Source organism: Rhopalosiphum maidis, chromosome 3, assembly GCF_003676215.2.
Source record: "Rhopalosiphum maidis isolate BTI-1 chromosome 3, ASM367621v3, whole genome shotgun sequence".
Lineage (NCBI taxonomy): Eukaryota > Metazoa > Arthropoda > Insecta > Hemiptera > Aphididae > Rhopalosiphum > Rhopalosiphum maidis.
Window position 1 is genome coordinate 751,100 of NC_040879.1, and position 18,411 is coordinate 769,510.

At 26.1% G+C, this 18,411-nt stretch overlaps 1 protein-coding gene and 1 long non-coding RNA gene across 4 annotated transcripts; one reads left to right on the forward strand and one right to left on the reverse strand.

The window, feature by feature from the left end:
- Positions 1-1,611: 1,611 nt before the first annotated feature.
- On the forward strand, positions 1,612-8,487 carry LOC113558703 (myotubularin-related protein 6-like). Of its 3 annotated transcripts, XM_026964212.1 has the most exons (11): positions 1,612-1,882; positions 2,165-2,381; positions 5,207-5,486; positions 5,570-5,727; positions 5,810-5,935; positions 5,989-6,123; positions 6,190-6,322; positions 6,412-6,644; positions 6,719-6,969; positions 7,048-7,552; positions 8,075-8,487. In XM_026964212.1, the coding sequence occupies exons 2-11, from the start codon at positions 2,211-2,213 to the stop codon at positions 8,219-8,221; spliced, it is 2,139 nt and encodes a 712-aa protein (XP_026820013.1). In that variant the 5' UTR covers positions 1,612-1,882; positions 2,165-2,210; the 3' UTR covers positions 8,222-8,487. The 3 variants fall into 3 exon arrangements, with proteins under 3 accessions (XP_026820013.1, XP_026820016.1, XP_026820014.1); XM_026964215.1 differs by lacking the exon at positions 2,165-2,381; XM_026964213.1 differs by lacking the exon at positions 1,612-1,882 and having other exon boundaries at positions 1,904-2,381.
- Positions 8,488-10,944: 2,457 nt separating this feature from the next.
- Positions 10,945-14,408, reverse strand: LOC113558985. The gene is made up of 3 exons (XR_003405789.1): positions 14,341-14,408; positions 14,200-14,275; positions 10,945-11,099 (listed from the first exon to the last, which is right to left on the reverse strand). It is a non-coding gene; the product is annotated as an uncharacterized LOC113558985 (long non-coding RNA).
- Between the last annotated feature and the right edge of the window lie 4,003 nt (positions 14,409-18,411).

The following is an 18,411-nucleotide window of genomic DNA, read 5'->3' on the forward strand; positions in this document are numbered from 1 at the left end:
TCTACATAACAGATAATCGGTTAAAAATTTTTTTTACAAAGATTATAACTTATGAAATTCACTTGTATAACAACAGGTCAATAGCCAACAATATCATAACGATTACACTCCAGTATAGGAACCTACTCACATTTGTCATAAAAATGGATGATTCTTTCTTATAATAACTACATAAAATTCGTCGATTTTATGAGCATATTTTACTTTTTATTGGTATATTTAAGGAAAGTAAACAATAGAAAAAATACTAAATATATGTTTAGTTGTAGATACGACAAGCCCGTCAATGTTCAACCTCCGAAAGTTGTAAATTGTATACATATATTATTTATTATTATGTTATAAATACCTTTTGACTGTTATACTTAAACTTATTAATTATTATATAACTGTCATAACTAAACGATCATTCTTGACTTTAATGCTGATGCTCAAAATATAAATATGAAAATAGGTACGGCTACTAGTGGGAATATTACAATTTAAATTTTTTTTTTTATTAATCTTAGCATAAAACATCGACTTCTTTGGCCATAAGTTTAATATAATATTTGAACGATATTTTGGCTTTTGATGTTTAAATTTTGTTTTATTTTTAACGATTTTATAACAAACCTACCTAACTCTAATTTAACAGGAATTATGTGCATATTACGAACTACAAACTGAACAAGACACAAGTGAACATTGAACATATTCAAGATAATGACGTCCGGTGCGGCATTATATACCCGATCACACTTATAATTACAACATTACAACAATCTGGTAGGTATCATAGTATCATAAATATTTATAATATTTTTTTATACATATAGACATATAGGCATAATATAGCATCGAATAAGAACAATGTGACTATGTGAGACAATACTGAATTGCCTCTACCTAATATATAAAATTACCAAAATTATGATATTCACATTGATGAGGCTTTAAATAAATTTAACACAGATTTATCACAAAAGTGGAATTTATACTTAAATAATTAAGTTCTATCAAGAAATTATGACTTATGACCTAATTCTTATAATACATTTGTTCAGTATTTTATTTACTTGGGTATTTAAATATATTTCAAGTAAAAGTAATAAAATATTTATTTTTTATAATTTGTACACTACTTCATTTAAAGCAGAGAAATATTTCATAATTATAGTTAATAATTCAATTCAAAAATGTATGTATAATTTAGACTATAAAGCATTATAGGTCATAGAGATACCAATCACCAACAAATATTATACAAGAGGTGATTATATTATTATAGTACCTATAGTGGCTATGTGTAATGTGTAGTATTGATTATATTTAATTTTTAAAAACCTTGGGGAGGTTGTGGGCTATTGTCATTGATTTTTTTTCCTGCTGGAGTAGTTTAGTAAATCACTAATCTGTGAATTACTAAATTGTGATTCAAAAGACTATTACATATTAATATCTACGTTAAAAATAGTATTATACTATTATCTATTGCCGTGATACCTTATCGTATTTTGATAAAAATTTGCCACTATCATACATGATTGACTTATGTACTATTTATAATCAATGTTACTACCACAAAATACTGATAATCAATGCTACTATGGTCTATGAGTACTACCACCTAACACTTATACAGTGAATATCAGTCTCAGTGTTATGTACTTACTTATGTTTTTTAATTGCTATGCTTTAATAGTTATTACTTAATATTTATTGGTTTAAAAATTTACTATAGGCCGAATGCCTAATTAACTTTATGATTGACAACTTTATATTCTTAATTTCTTCAGTTATTTATTCATATTTATGTTAACCTATTTTTAATACTCTAGTCACTTATTTTTTTATTAATGTGCCTTGAATTGCCAAGATGGAACATATAAAAACTCCAAAAGTAATTTACATGATTCCTAGTCGCGTCCTTTTAATTATAAATATTGAAAATATACTTGATAAATAAGTGTTGGATATTTTGTTGGGTGCTTGTGGCTAAGGTTAACACATATTATGCATGTGTGCTAGAAAACTAGATTCCTTCTTAAATTATCCTAATCTACACAATCCCTAACCTACCTACCTGTAGTGTTTAATTATTCTACCCGGAGAGGTTATGGTGGTTTGTATTCTGTAGTTATTAAAGTAGATCTAACCCAGGTTGTTGTGCATGCTTTTGTAGGACACGCAGTGAGTTGTGTGTATAAATCTGTATCACATGCAGTTGTATGGCTGAAAAAGACAGGTTCGTGTCACCGGCCGGCTTCCGTCTGTATCGTTTGTCATCGGCACCCGGATCGTATTCTTTGTTCTGCCGCTTGAGGTCGTGGCTACAGCGTGAAGCTGCCATGGCCAAAGTGGCCAGGCAACAGCAACAGGACGGTTCGGTCATTAAAAAGGTACAACGTGGTTATTCAGTAAAAAAGAATGCTGATTACCTAATAGTTAAAATCATTATAATAATTATAAAAACATTTAAAAAAAAATTTACATTAAATACAATTTACAATAATTTATTCAGCTATTGACTTTTAAAATCTATCAAAAGATATTTCTTATAATTTCTTAGTTATTAACTAATAATATTCTATTAAAATGCTCTTAATATTGGAGTCAACTAAATTAGTAGGTATAATTCTATTAGTATTACAAAAATAATATTAAATCTAAACTATAGGGAAAAATATTTATAAATTATTATCCTATAGAATTTTTCAAAGATTTTTTATTTTAAACTTGTAAATAAACTTTTGAGTTTTAAGTTACTATGATTTCACCAGTGGCACTGAACTTATCTTCTAGTATGCGACCTAAACATATATATTATGTGGATGATGGTGGTGGTGGTATATATCAGCTAGTAATAATGCCTTATTTTCTAGTTTTTCTTATAATAATAATTATGGATACCTATTAGTTAAAACAAGAACCAATTATAATATTAAAACAAATAGTTTAATGAGAATTACTTGCAAAGCTAATACAAAAAGAATTATATTATAAGTATGAAAAGTGCATTATTATCTAAAGTTTTAAAATAATACTTTCATTTTGATTAAAAAATAATTATTTATTAATACTTATGTTTTTATTATTACATTATTTACTGATTTTTATAGTTACAAAAAAGTATTGATAGATCCATTTAGGTTTAGTTATAATATATTAATACATTTTACTCATGCAAAGCTATATTTTTAGTTTATTCATGTAGGAACTCAAATTAATTAGAATAATTAATAAATATTTGAATATATTAATTAAAGAGTAGAGGGATCCATGTAGGCCTGTAAAATTATATTTAGTGGTAGGTGTCTGTAAATTAAATGTATGATCTTGGAATGAACTTCGGCACCACTGAATTTTACCATTGTACTTCATATACATTGTGATAACTTTTATACTAAATTTCTAAAAAAAAAAAAACAACATCCATTAGATTAGTTTGTGAATTATCAAAAATTAGCAATATAATATAAATAAATATTGTTTTTTAGTAAATAATTTTAAAACCCATTATTTAGAAGTTTACCCTATAACTGCATGGTTTTGCATATGTTATATATGCATGAAGTTATAATCCCTTATCCATTTATTGTATATTCATATTTCACATATATATTTTAAAAACTATCTGTCAAATGTATCAAGTTATATTTTTAACAATACTAAATTTAGGTGCCATATTTTAATTATTTATGTTGATAAACCTAATTCTTAAGAAATATTATTAATCAATACAATTATCAGAAAAAATATACATACCTAACTAAATATACAAAATTTATTTCAGTAAAATAGAAGTTTTATATATTATTTAATAATTAGTTATTTTATTACAACAATATTTTGAATATATATCAGAAATAATTCTGTAATAACTAAAATGATTTAATATAATCTTAAATACCAAGTGAAGTGAGAAATATATAGATTTTAGAATGATTTGTTTATTTTTCTGAATGTGTTTTTGGATAATATGAGTAATCCAAAAAATATTTTATATCAAAATTTTAATTCAAATGTTACTAGAAAAAACCATTATAAGTTTTATTTTGAGGTGAGTTAACTGAATCTAGTGTCCTTGTATTTTGTCCTGCTTTTTTAAAGTATAATATTCTTATATTCTTATTATATGATAATAATTGATAGAATATATTTATTAAAATGTTTAATGACACTAATAACATTTAATAATTACTAAAATGTTTAAAGATTATTATTAACTGGATGGTTTGTAAAATATTTTAATCCTATAATATACGGGTACCATTGCTCCAATAAAATATGAACTCATGTACGTATTATTTACTCATTTTTAATAAAAATATTGTACTTTTATAAAAAATAAAAGCTGATAGTAAATATTAATACATATTAAATATAGTTATTCATGTACATATCAGTAGTTATTATATTATATAGGCAATTAACATTGTCGTCCTAGGCAATATAGGAGTATATTAACAATCGTAATTCGATCCTTGACATAATTATCATAATCACATTTTTTGCTGGGATTATATCAATTTGTCTGTTGAGAGTGGTGTTTGTTAAGTTAAGTTTCATTGTACTTAAGAATCAAGAATCCATTATATGATTTTTCAACTAGAAATTAATATATTATACCCCCTCGATTCGCTCATGACTTGTACACCATTATTTCATATTATCTCTTAAAGCTTAACTCACAACATTTTTGTATTGTTTGTTTAATTCTAATACAATCTACTACAAATATTATAATTATTATGTTCCAATTAATATGCTTATTTCAAATTAGAAATTCACATGCTAAAAATTAATTTTGTAACTCTTAACAAAATTGCTTTCAATAATAACTGTAATATTACCTACTATTTAAGAATATGAAATGCATGGTGTAAAATTTGAGATTAAAAAAAAAATCAAGTGTTTTCAAAACTTTGTGTAATTATAAAAATGTAATGTGGTTTACTTTGAAATTTTCAAGATTGTATTTTGCTTTGTCACTAATAGTGTAATTATTTTTAGCTTTAGGTATTGATATTTTCTTGATACTATTGTATATATAAATTAAACTTAACTTTTAACCATGTTACACATAGGTCATAGCTGCCCTTAATCCTTCATAAAAAAAGCTTAAGTAGCTCACAAGTTAAAATGCTATTAACTTACTTGCTTATATTATTATCTATACAATTTGAGTTAATTTGCGTTAAACTGTAATTTTTTTTAATTTCAGATAGAAAATGTACGAATGTTAGATCGATATAATTCCAAAAAAACATCAGCTGGTACATTATACTTAACAGCTACTCATTTAATATTTTTCGATACTGAAAACAATAAAGAATCTTGGGTGCTATTAATGCATATAGGCAGTGTCGAAAAATTACCTATTACAACAACTGGTTGTCCAATACTAATACGATGTAAAACATTCTTATCAGTCACATTTGTTATACCAAAAGAAAGAGATTCTCACAATATATTTACGTCACTGCTTGTTCTCTGCCAACCTGGTTTGTATTTGAATTGTTCCTTAAATCAAAAATATGCATTAATATTAATTTAAAGATAATGAATTATTAATATCAATTTCTAGCAAAAATCGAAGATGTTTACTGTTTTTTATACAAATCAAATTCTGATAAGATTTCGAAAAGTGCTGGTTGGGATAGTTTTAATTTGGAAAAAGAATATAAAAGAATGAATGTACCAAATGAATCTTGGAGTCTAACTACATTAAATCAAGACTATCAGGTTGATATTTTTAATTAATTTTATTTTTATAATCCTAATGTATGATAATGATCAGCCTATACAATTAATTAATTATTGACAGTTGTGTGATACTTACCCAAAGTTCCTCTTTGTACCATCGTCTGTGAGTACATCCATTTTAGTGGGCAGTTCAAAGTTTCGTAGCAAAGAACGATTACCAGTACTTACATACTTACACAAAAACAAGGTATTTTACAAAAAGTATGTTGTTTATTGGATTTTACGTTTTTTTATTTATAGGCATCTATTTGCCGTTGTGCACAACCATTATCTGGATTTAATGCCAGATGTATGGAAGATGAACAACTTCTTACATGTATACTATACACAAACCCTGGTAGTGAGTACATGTATGTTGTTGATACTAGACCAAAGGTAATTTTATTAGAAAAATAATTAAACAAAACTTATTATTCATTATTATGTTATGTCAATTTTTAGATTAATGCTATGGCAAATCGAGCAACAGGGAAAGGTTATGAAAATGAAAACTTCTACGATAATATTAAATTTAATTTCTTAGGTATAGAAAATATTCATGTAATGAGAAATAGTTTGTCCAAAGTTGTAGATTGTGAGTACCATTATAAAAATTATAACTTAAAATTGATGAGTAATACTTGTTAATATATTTATTTATTTTGATATTAATATCATTTTTAGTATGTGAACAGCGAAATCTATCTATGTCACAATTTATTGGAGGATTAGACAGTAGTGGTTGGTTACGGCATATCAAAACTATTCTTGATACATCTGCTTTTATATGCCAAGCAGTTAATAATGGAAAGTCAGTTGTGGTCCATTGTTCAGATGGGTGGGATCGAACAGCTCAAGTCTGTTCACTGGCTTCACTAATGTTAGATCCATATTATCGGACACTCCAAGGATTTCAAGTAAAATTTAATATTTTACTGAAAAATTGAAATTAATAATTATGTTCTAATTTTTAATTTGTTTTAAATAATAGGCGCTTATTGAAAAAGATTGGTTAGCATTTGGACATAAATTTAGTGATCGATGTGGCCATATAGCTGGTGACTCAAAAGAAGTTTCCCCAGTATTTACTCAATTTATAGAAGCAACATGGCAACTCACAATGATTCAACCTACTTCATTTGAATTCAATGAAAGATTTTTATTAATTTTACATGATCATGTAACATCTTGTCAGTATGGAACTTTTATTGGAAATTGTGAAAAAGAACGCGTTGATCTCAAGTAATTATTTTACTGTATTTCATACAATTAATTAAATAATTTATTCTTATAACATTTATATTATAAATAATTGTTTAGACTCAAAGATCGTACGTTTTCTTTTTGGGGTTATGTTGAAGAACACAAAAAAGAATTTTTAAACCCTCTGTATAGTGCTCAAACAGAAACTATGAGCCCTGATTTATCTCCACAAAATATAAGATTTTGGCGGGGAATGTATTGTCGTTTTGAAAATGGAGTTCATCCACGTGAGCATGTATATGACATTTTACTAGCAACTAGTGAACAAACAAAATCTATTGATGATCACGTAAAATTCCTACAAAAAAGATTATCATATTTTAAACGTAAAATATCTGATGGTGCAGACATGGTCAAAAACAGTCTGTTTTCAAAAGAAATATGTATAGAACCTATGAGCTATAACAGAGAAGATAACATTAAACAATCAATGAATGATGCATTTGATAACTTAACTGTTATGGAACCAAAACTAGATGAAGCCCATAAGGTGGCTATTGAATGGAAGAGCTTACGAGAAGCAGTTTCTTGTGAATGTTCCACTGATTCTTCTACAAAAAAAGTAATATATTATTGTTGTAATATCAATGATTTAATTATATTTAAATTTATTTTATTATAATAATAAATAATTATCAAAATGTGAACATAACCACTAGCACGTAAATAGTGAATTAATATTTTAAACATAAATGGATCTATATAATAGTAAAATCGATATACTATTCATGAATGTGTTATAAACATTTAAGACACCTCTCTTGGAACTCAATACTTAACAAATAATAAAGTTCCAAGAAAAGGCTGTCTTTTGTGTTATGTTACTACTACAATAATATTTATAAGCATTAATATTTTGTTTTATTTATTAGTCAGGTAAAACGTTACTGGTAATTAATAATTATTATTATATTTTAGTTATAGCATAGTGGTACTCAATGAAATTAAACTTTATTCCCAGTTACAATAATTAAGACATTTTTTATTTATGTGAAATTATTAATCTACATAATTTCACAATAGATATATTTATTTTACTATAAATCACAGAATTATAATATTTATGTTTATATTTTATATTTAGTATCACTGTTGGAAATGTGGAAATGTGTTTTGCACTCGTTGTATAGATATGAATGTTCCATTACCTGGTCACCTTAGTCAAGATCCTGTGCCAGTGTGTCACGGATGTCGTAAAATTGTTTCAAGATCATCAACGGAATCTTCTTAAGTTCATCGTGTTATAATTAAACTAATTATTAGTTAATTTCACTAAATTAAAAACCAGTTACAATATTTATACTTAAATCTGTAAATATAAATACTAAATGGTATTACTTATTCCAGTTATAAATTAATTAAATTAATTATATTACCAGCATAATAGCCTAAATTATCTCATAGATCTCCATTTTTTTAATAGTACCTAATTTGTTTTCTTCATGAAAAATAAAAATGATCGCACAACACTTTATATTATGACCAAATAATATATAATTTAAACAAGCTAAAATGTTATGTTAATTTTTTATTATATTCTGAGTAAATTGAGAAAAATAATGGCACAAATGATTAATAGTTTATGTTATGTGTTAATAGTTATTTTATATTAATCATACTATTTATCAAACTTTAAATAGTTGAATTATGTATTAAAATTACATTTATATAGAGCAAAATCGATTATTTTTTAATTTAAAAATAATAAATTGTATTTAGTGTTTATTAATTTACTACATTCGTACATAAATATAAAACAATATTGAATAATAATAATATTTTAATTTTATTTATAACTCATAGTTTTAATTTTAAATATTTCATAAATTAAAATTATAAACTATATTAAATTTAAAATTAAAATAAGTAGAATTTATTTATATACAATTTATTAAAACTACTTGTTCAAATTTGTTTGAAAATATAATTGTTTATACCCGGGTTCATTGATATTACATATTTTTAATTAACTTTGTTTTATATTTATGCTAACCATGGTGTAGTTAAAATAAATACTGAAATTACAAATTTACATACATAAATGAATATTGATACATAAAAAGAAAGTGCCTTTTAACATTTTTGTGTTAAAAATTAGATCATATCCATACAAGTGATATATTATTATATAGGTATGAAACAACTAATAATGAAGCTCTAGTTCTTAGATTAAATTTTAATTTAAGTTTTGATAATGTATTCTCAATTCCTATACCATATAACTATATTTATATTAAATAATAATATTATAATAATCTTTGATATTGATTCCAAAACAATTATAAAAGTTTTTTTTTTGTTTATGCTAAGCAATGACTTCATTTATTTTTGGGCACAACCGCATAAGGAATGCAACATTACATAATATGTTGTTTCAGTATTAAAATGTAAAATATAGCAACATTTCTTTAATATCATGAAATATATTATTGAAAACTATATTGAACATATTATCTAAAGCTATGCAAAATTTCCTTGATTTAATAAATATGACTAATTAGTAATTTATGTAGATACTCAGTGACGCCATGTATCAACAACTTTATGTTGCCAACTAGAATATTAAACCTAATTAATTTAACCACCCACCACCTACTACATGTTCACATTTTTATAGTATTTGTAGCAGATAATTTGTACTTAATAGTATTCATTTGATACATTTTTTGTGTAATACTTAAGACATCTATTCTAATCCGTCTACCTAAAAAACTCACCTACTCTCAAATATATTGTGTTGCTGTAGCCTGTAGGTACCTACTTAAAAATTACTCGTTTACAATACATTTTATGCTCCTATAGACTTATAAAATTGTACACATATAACGTGGGAATTTTCAGGAATTCACGATTTCTTTGTATTAGGCGAGAAAGGCTCTAATCAGCGCCTTAATTCCCAAACCACAAGAATACAAGACTTTGTCGAATTACCTGCGTAGTTCCTAACATAAATTATAATAAAACACAACTTCGGTCAGAAATCAGTATCTAACAATTTATTAATCATACTCATACACGGCAGGGATGAAAGATAAGTGAATTGGCTACAGTCACAGATCCAAGGCCCCTAAGGAGCTATACCTACCTGTAGACTACACAATTAAATTCTACGATGTCTGTTTTCGACAGCCGATAAAATACGGTACACACGTCATGATATTCGCTCCCCCCCCCCCCCCGTAAATATATTCTGGATCCGGTCCATAGACATATAACACATAAATATGTCTATGATCCGGCCTGACCACGGTAAGAGTAACAATTTGAGAGGGGCTTAGGTGTGCTTAGCGTCCCCAATTTTGAAATAAGCACCAGCAAATTGTTTCGTGTTATCATTATAAAAAAAGATAGAGGAGCTTCAGCACCCTCAGTTTTTTCATTAAAATTGCACCCCTAACCACGGTAGTAGTGAGTAGAGAAGGAGAACCATAGATTAATATAAATCTATGTAGAGAACTCACTTTCGCATTCTTTGTTCTTCGTGTTTCGCAAATAATAGTTGAAAACAATGGCGACAGATAGCGTTGTCGTTACTGCCCAGAAACTCATCTGTATCTGACGAATTCTAACCATTCTATATTACCTGCAAAACCTGCAATTCTCTTAAAAAAATTTTATTTTGACAAATTGTTGTTACCCGATACCTAGATAATAGATATTAATATATTATATTATGTTGCATTCTTATTTTTTAATCCTAAACCCTAGTTCATAATTGTAGTAGTCTAAATAGTTCAATAATGATATTTTATTGTATTTGATTTCAATAATAATATACATATTATCTTATATTCTTATAATATAATTATATAATTCTATATTTCTATAATCAATAACATCAACTATATATCCTATTAACTATTTATCCTTAAATTATTATTATGAGTAGGTACTAATATGATCAGGATAATTAGCTTTAAGGGGGGATTCGATACTAATTTTTTCTGTCTCCATCTAATACACCCAAAACATAGAAAACTAGTCGTATTCTAAATTCTTTGCCAAATGTACTGATTGATCGAGTGAAGTGATGATAAATCTGACAACAGATTTAAATTTATCATGAAATCTACTTGACATTGACTTTTCCACATTTTTTATTTTATTGTCTTAAATTCAAAAAAAACTCATGTTAAATAAGTAGAATTTAAAAATTGTCATATTTCAAATTTTGGAGAAGTTATAATTACAAACATATAAGCAGTGGCGAAGCTACCTATGAGACAAAGAGACATTGTCTACCCATTAAAAATGATTCGTCAATTTGTGTTTTATAATCGTATTAAAATATACCTAAAGTTTTTAAAAAATTAAAATGTATTGTAATTTCAAATTTGTATTTTTATTATAGACGATATTTTAGTTTATAATTATTCTAAAAATTATAAAATATAAAATATACATGCATAAACAGATTTAAATAGACGCTGTCGGGTCAAAACAAGACAATAGTCAATAATAATGTTATTTGCTAGATATATAGACAATGTGAATAGTGTCTCATACTTTAGAACATGCGGTGTGGTGGGTTCTTGAAGGAGGGGTATCGTGCGCATTGAGTTAATGGAGACATGTCTCACGAATGTATCGTTATGGTATATTTATAAATATACCCACATGACGATAAGATAATGATATAATATAGTAATAATTATTTTCTTATTCGTATTTATACAGTAAGCAGTAATAATAATAGCATAATACGTATTTAATTTTAATAGCAGTGTATTTTTAATAATTTATATTTTATATTTAAATTGATGAATCTTTTAAACATATTTTAAACTATTTAGGTACCTAGTTGTTGTTTCTCGTTGGAACGCGAAGTGTTTTAAATTTAATAATATGGAGTGTTCAGATATAATAAGTGAAATTTTAAAAGTAGGAATTCATAACTACTCTTTCGAACATAAACTTCAATTAAAAACGAAAAAACCAACACCACGTTTAAGTTTGGAAACGGTTGATGGGAAAACAATACGAAAATTTCAAATATCATGGTACACAAAATATGCGTGGTTAGCTGGAAGTAAAAATCTAGGTAAATTATTTTGTTATTATTGTTTACTGTTTCGGGGAGAAAAAACATGGGGAAGTGATAGTATTTCAGTTATGAAAAATTTTGATCGTAAAGCATCAAAACATGCAATAAGTAAAACACATTTAACTTCCCAAGAACAATTTATGTTACTTGGGGCAAATCGGATTGAACATGCACTGTCGGAAGGACGTCGTTTGGCTGCAATTAAACATAATGAAAATGTCGGTGTTAATCGTCGAATATTAACACGTTTAATACATGTTATTTGTTTTTTGGGAAAGCAAGAAATAGCTTTTCGTGGTCATAACGAAGATAGTTCTTCTATAAATAAAGGAAATTATTTAGAACTTTTAGATTTACTTTCTCGAGAAGAGCAACTTCTCAGAGAACATTTTATGTCGAATTCAGTTTTTAAAGGAACATCAAGCGATATTCAAAACGATTTAATTTCCTGTATTACTAGTGTGTTAAAAACTAAAATTTCAAACGAATTACAAAAAGCAAATTTTATTTCTATTCAAGCTGATGAAACAACAGATGTATCGTGTAAATCTCAAATGAGCATTATATTTAGATATGTAGTCGATAACAAAATTGAAGAGAGGTTTATAGGATTTTTCGATGTATCAAAAGATAAATCTGCCTTTGGCCTATCTGAAATTTTATTAACAGAAATAAAAAATTGGAATATAGGTGATAAACTAGTGTGTCAAACATATGACGGAGCAGCTGTTATGGCAGGGCAAAAGAATGGAGTTCAAGCTATTATTAAAAAGTCGTATCCAAAAGCAATGTTCATACATTGTTATGCTCACCAACTTAACCTAGTGTTTCTACACGGATCAAAATCGATAAAATCTGTGAAAATATTTATAAGTGATTTGACTATGTTTCATACATTTTTTAGTAGATCGCCAAAAAGAAGTCAGCTTTTAAGGGAAAAAGGGTTTAAACTTCCTCAAAGTTGTGAAACGAGGTGGAATTATCACTCCAGAGCTGCTGCAACTATTACTACCCATTTTATAGAATTGAAAAAAGCGATAACTTGTGTTACAGACGAAGACGACTGGGATCCAATAACTATAAATATGGCATATGGTTTATTGCATAAGCTAACAAATTTTAAATTTGTTTATTTACTTTGTTTGTTTAAAAAACTATTTTTATATTCAGATCATGTATTTTTAATACTACAGACTAAATGCACTGCTGATGTTCAATATTGTGTCAAACAAATAAAAATATTTTCTGATCAATTAATTGCAATGAGAAAAGAGGAGACTATATCAATATGTTGTAAATCGGCGATGGAGTTAAATAGCGAACTACAATATTCAGAAAAAAATATAATTGATCTCAAAACTCTAACTTATGAAATATTAGATTCTATAATAGTACAAATTGAAGTTCGATTTAAAGATTTCATAAATTTAAAATTTGTCGAGCTTACAAATAATACGTCGTTTAAGGATTACAAAAATAATTTCCCAATGGATAAACTAATGGAACTAAAAAATCATTTTCCAGACATATTTAACTTAGAACGATTACAAAATGAATTGGAAATAATTTATGACAGCCCTGATAAATATTTAACACCAAAAGATTTATTCAATTATTTATACAAAAGTAAGAATATAAAAAATTATAATGTACATTTTAATTTAAAATATTTATAATTAATTATTTTTATTTAATTTTAGACAATTTACTAGATGTATATCAAGAACTTTCAAAATTATTACAATTAGTATTATGCATCCCTGTAACAACTTCTTCTAGTGAGAGGAATATGAGTGCTTTGAAACGTATTAAAACGTTTTTAAGAAATTCTATGAACAATGACCGATTGTCAAATTTGTCATCACTGGCCATTGAAAAACAAATGTTGAACGAGTTATCCACAGATCCTACATTTATTGATGAAGTTATTGATTTATTTGCAAAAACAAAAAATAGAAAAATAGATTTAATCTATAAAATAATATAAAAAAATTGTTACTAGTTAGTGCTATGAATAAAATAAGTTTATTTGTGTATTTTTATTTAAATAATTTCTTTCTAAAAAATATTATTTTAAATTTGTCTACCCTAATCCCGAACCCAAGCTTCGCCACTGCATATAAGAATATTAATATTAAAAATGTATAAGTAACTATTTATCTTACCATGTAATTCAACTGCAGACCTGGACAAATGAAGAAGAAATAGGTCTCCAATTAGCCCTTGTATATAATAGTCATACTAAATAAAACATATTTATATTATTTAAAAAAAATATCACAATAGAATAACTAACAGTGTTTTACCACAGATAAACGCAAGAAAACTGCCGGGTGCTGATGTCAAAATTGGACAGATCACAGATGGATGTCCTCTGACTAGAGTTAATATAATATTGTATGTAGATAAAGACATAATATACAGTTTATAATAGTACATAATAAAGGTTATGAATTTATGATGATAGTCACTCTTGTTAGTCATTAATTATAAAGAGTAGTATAGCTATCATTACAATACATCTCATTAGTCATTAGTTATGTTTATGTATTATACATTTAATATACCTAATTACATATAACTTATAACAAAGTATATCTATATATCAAATGGAAATCATCATACAAAAAAATAATCACGTATAACACGAAAAATATTCGGAGGCCTATCTCCCATCCTATTAAAACCTACAAATTAATTTATCGGTGATATTGAATTGAGTCCATGCTACTTTTATGTGTTTGAATTGAGTCCTTATAGATAAAATGTCATAACCAGTGCCGGCGCTAGGTATTGCGAGCCTCTGGACAAGGTATTAGCCATTAGGTACCCCAGAGTACCCCATTCTAATATTATACATGTATGATGTGTAGTATAGAATAATAAATTTATAAACTTATAAATTGGTAATTTAAATTGTAATTATGTAAAATGTCAATGTGTCTCACGGTATTAAGATGATAATTTAAAATCGCGGGGCTCTTTAACAAGAACGGGGCCCTGGACATTTGTCCCATTTGTCCTCCCCTAGCGCCGGCACTGGTCATAACTATACCTATACTCAGTAAAATTCACTAAAAATTAAATGCTTTTTTTCATTCGGGAAATTCAAATATTTTTATTCTTGTAGACACTCTTCTGGAGATACAGTCTAATACATAGGTATATAAAATTAAAAAGCAAAGTAAAAAGACCATGTAAAGAAACACAAGAAAAAGAAAATTTTTTACGGAAGCAGACAAACTAATATATAAATAAACAAATTTGGATATTTAACTTTTTTAAATCTGTATCATTTCAATATTTACCAACCATTATTTAATTATTAACATTATTATATTACACATAATTATTATTATTATTATTAAAAACAATGTAATCAATCAATATATATATATCAATAATAGGCTGAAGGGACTCAACTCGAACAACCTATACAATATTGGTCAGACTCAACTCCGATAACTCAAAATTATTTACGGGACTCAATTCAATGTCAGCCAAATTTATTATTAAAAAAAAAAAAACAAGATATTAAATAGGTATTTTAATATAGTAATAGTATAAATACTAACTGTCGATACTGTTATCTATATATTTTTATACTCAGATTTACGTGCATAGCCTATTTTTAAAATGTTAGGTCTCTACTTCTTACTCTACGGCGGATTTTCAATGGTATAATTTTGTCATGTTGTAGGGGGAAGATGAAATGTTCTTACATTTTATCTATAACCCCTTTTTTCTTAAAAAAATTTTATCAATTTCTCTAAAATCGATCATTTCTATCAAGGCCGTAACTGGAAATTATTTTCGGGGAGGGGGGTTAAGCTAAAAAAATTGGGTTCTAATTTTATTATAATATTTTATAGGTACACGAAAAAATTTCGGGGGGAGGGGGGTGAATCCTCCACCAGGTACGGCGTTAATTTCTATAAAAACGTCTGCCAGCAAAGTTCTGTCAATTGCCGTTAACGATAATCTCCGCATATAAGAAGCATTAAAAAGTACATAATTTTTAATATTTTTTCATTATAAATTTATAGCTTACACATAACTAGCAGGCAACATGTATGCTTAAATTAATTGTTATACAATATACCTATATAATTATAAAATTTTGTATAATTCAATAATTTTATTTATCGATTATTCTTCTTTTCATAAGAAATACATACAGTTTACCTATATTATACTATATAATTTAATACCTGATTGCAAAAATCAACATATATTTATACGATTTTTCGTCGATATCGTTTTTTGTTTTATATTTATTTAAACATGACATACCTACATTTTTAATTTTAAATTTCGAACAAAAATATTTTTTGGAGTACTTTGACAAAAACATAAAAACCAAATTTCTATAAGCCAAATACAGTGATATAGATAGATACTCAGTGAAATATAGCTTCAATAATCTGATTATGAATCTAATTATATATAAACTTCAATTTAAAATAAAGATACAAGTATATATAAGTTATAAATTATAACTAATTAACCAATCGATTTTTAGGTATAGAAAAATCTTAAAAAAAATTATCTGCTTTGAAATATGAAATTAAAAATAGATTAATGTTGTCATTAAAAAAAGTAACTCTGTATCCTATTTAAGGAATGTTTTGACTTGAGGCGATTTTTTATTTTCTATTTCAAACTACAAAATAACATGCATTTATCAAGATTTTTACGAATTTGGTCAAAATTCTAAATTGAAATTTCTTATAGAAAACATTATAATTACAAATTTTCGATATTTTAGAATATATTATATTAGGAACCTTGAATGAAATTTTCTAGTATTTTTACCCATTTGAAATATTTTAAATAACAATAAAAAAAAAAAAATTAAAAATTTCAATTATCTAAAAATAACTCAAAGTACTTTGAAAATTATACGATGTATAATAGAAAATGATAAAATGATACTTGAAAAAGTTTCAAGTTTCTGTAGTTGTTCGTTTTCGAATTATAATATAAATAAGGAAAAGTAAACTAATTTATTTAAAATTTTGTTTACAGCGTAAATATTTCAATTTTTCATTAATTTTTGTTTATTTTTCCCAATCATAAATAAAATTACTGAACATTTTTAATTTTGTTCTCTAAGTGAAAATACAAACTAGATCTAATTTAATATCTAAAACCACCCTCAAAGTTGAAAATCAAAGCATTTTATTGACAACTTATTGTATAGCATTATACAGTATAGGTATACTTGTATAAAAAAAAACACATTGTAAAATCAATACATTCATTGCTCTGCTCAGAATTTAAAATAGGGGTGAATCACGTATCTACTTTTTTTCTATCTATATCATAAAATAATAAAATATAAACGGCATAATTAAATTATTATGTATATATATATATATATATATATTATTGGAATAATAATCCATAGTCCCATACAATTAATAATACACCAAACAGATATCTATTATTTTTTCAAAAATTAACTCTTTATTGTATTATTGTGAATATAAATATACGCCATGCTTACCTACTTTATACTTATTGTATAGTCGATCCCAGTATAGATAACTAAATCATAGGCGTGCGCACGGGTAGTTCCGGATGTTCCTGGGCGCCCCCGACTTGTAGTTGGGGCCCTAAAATTTAAGTCCTAAATATGGGTCCGTATTTTAAGTTTTAACTAATGTTACTAGAATAAAAATAGTAGATATGTGATAAAAAAAAATTATGTTTTGGGATAAAAAAAAATAATACAACGTAAAATATTTTAAATTTGCGTGGTAAAACTTATTATGATTATAATTTATAACAGTAGGTGTTATTGACTACAAAAGTAAAAATAATAAATAAATATTGCAATTATCTTAAAAATAGATTTTAGATCCAACTATTTAATGAAATACAACTAAAAAAAATACAACTTGGTACTAGTAATACCACTAATTAATATGTGATCAAATGTAAGTAATGTTTATTCGTGCGTTATATAATTCATTAAAATATGTAGATGTCTTGTTATAAGAGAGGGCCCAAATTAAGAAAAGGGCCCGAAAAAATTGTAGGCAAGGAATATATTTTTCCGTAACTTTTACTAGTTTTTCCTGTCTTAAAAACTGTTAAGCAAAAAGGATCCCCCCCTATAATTACGCTGATCACCTTACTTATAAATTATAAGATAAGTGTTTTAAACTACGATTTACGATTACATATAAATTGCAATGACATTATATATATAATGTGACTTTTTGTCTGTTACCATCATTTTAACATTTATAACTCTTACCTTCTCTCTTATTCCTACAAATCGTGTATGTTCATTATTCCTTCTATTACGAGTACTGTGCGCTGGTACAGTATAAATAGTCATGATGAGGATCGCATTTAGAGGAATGGGA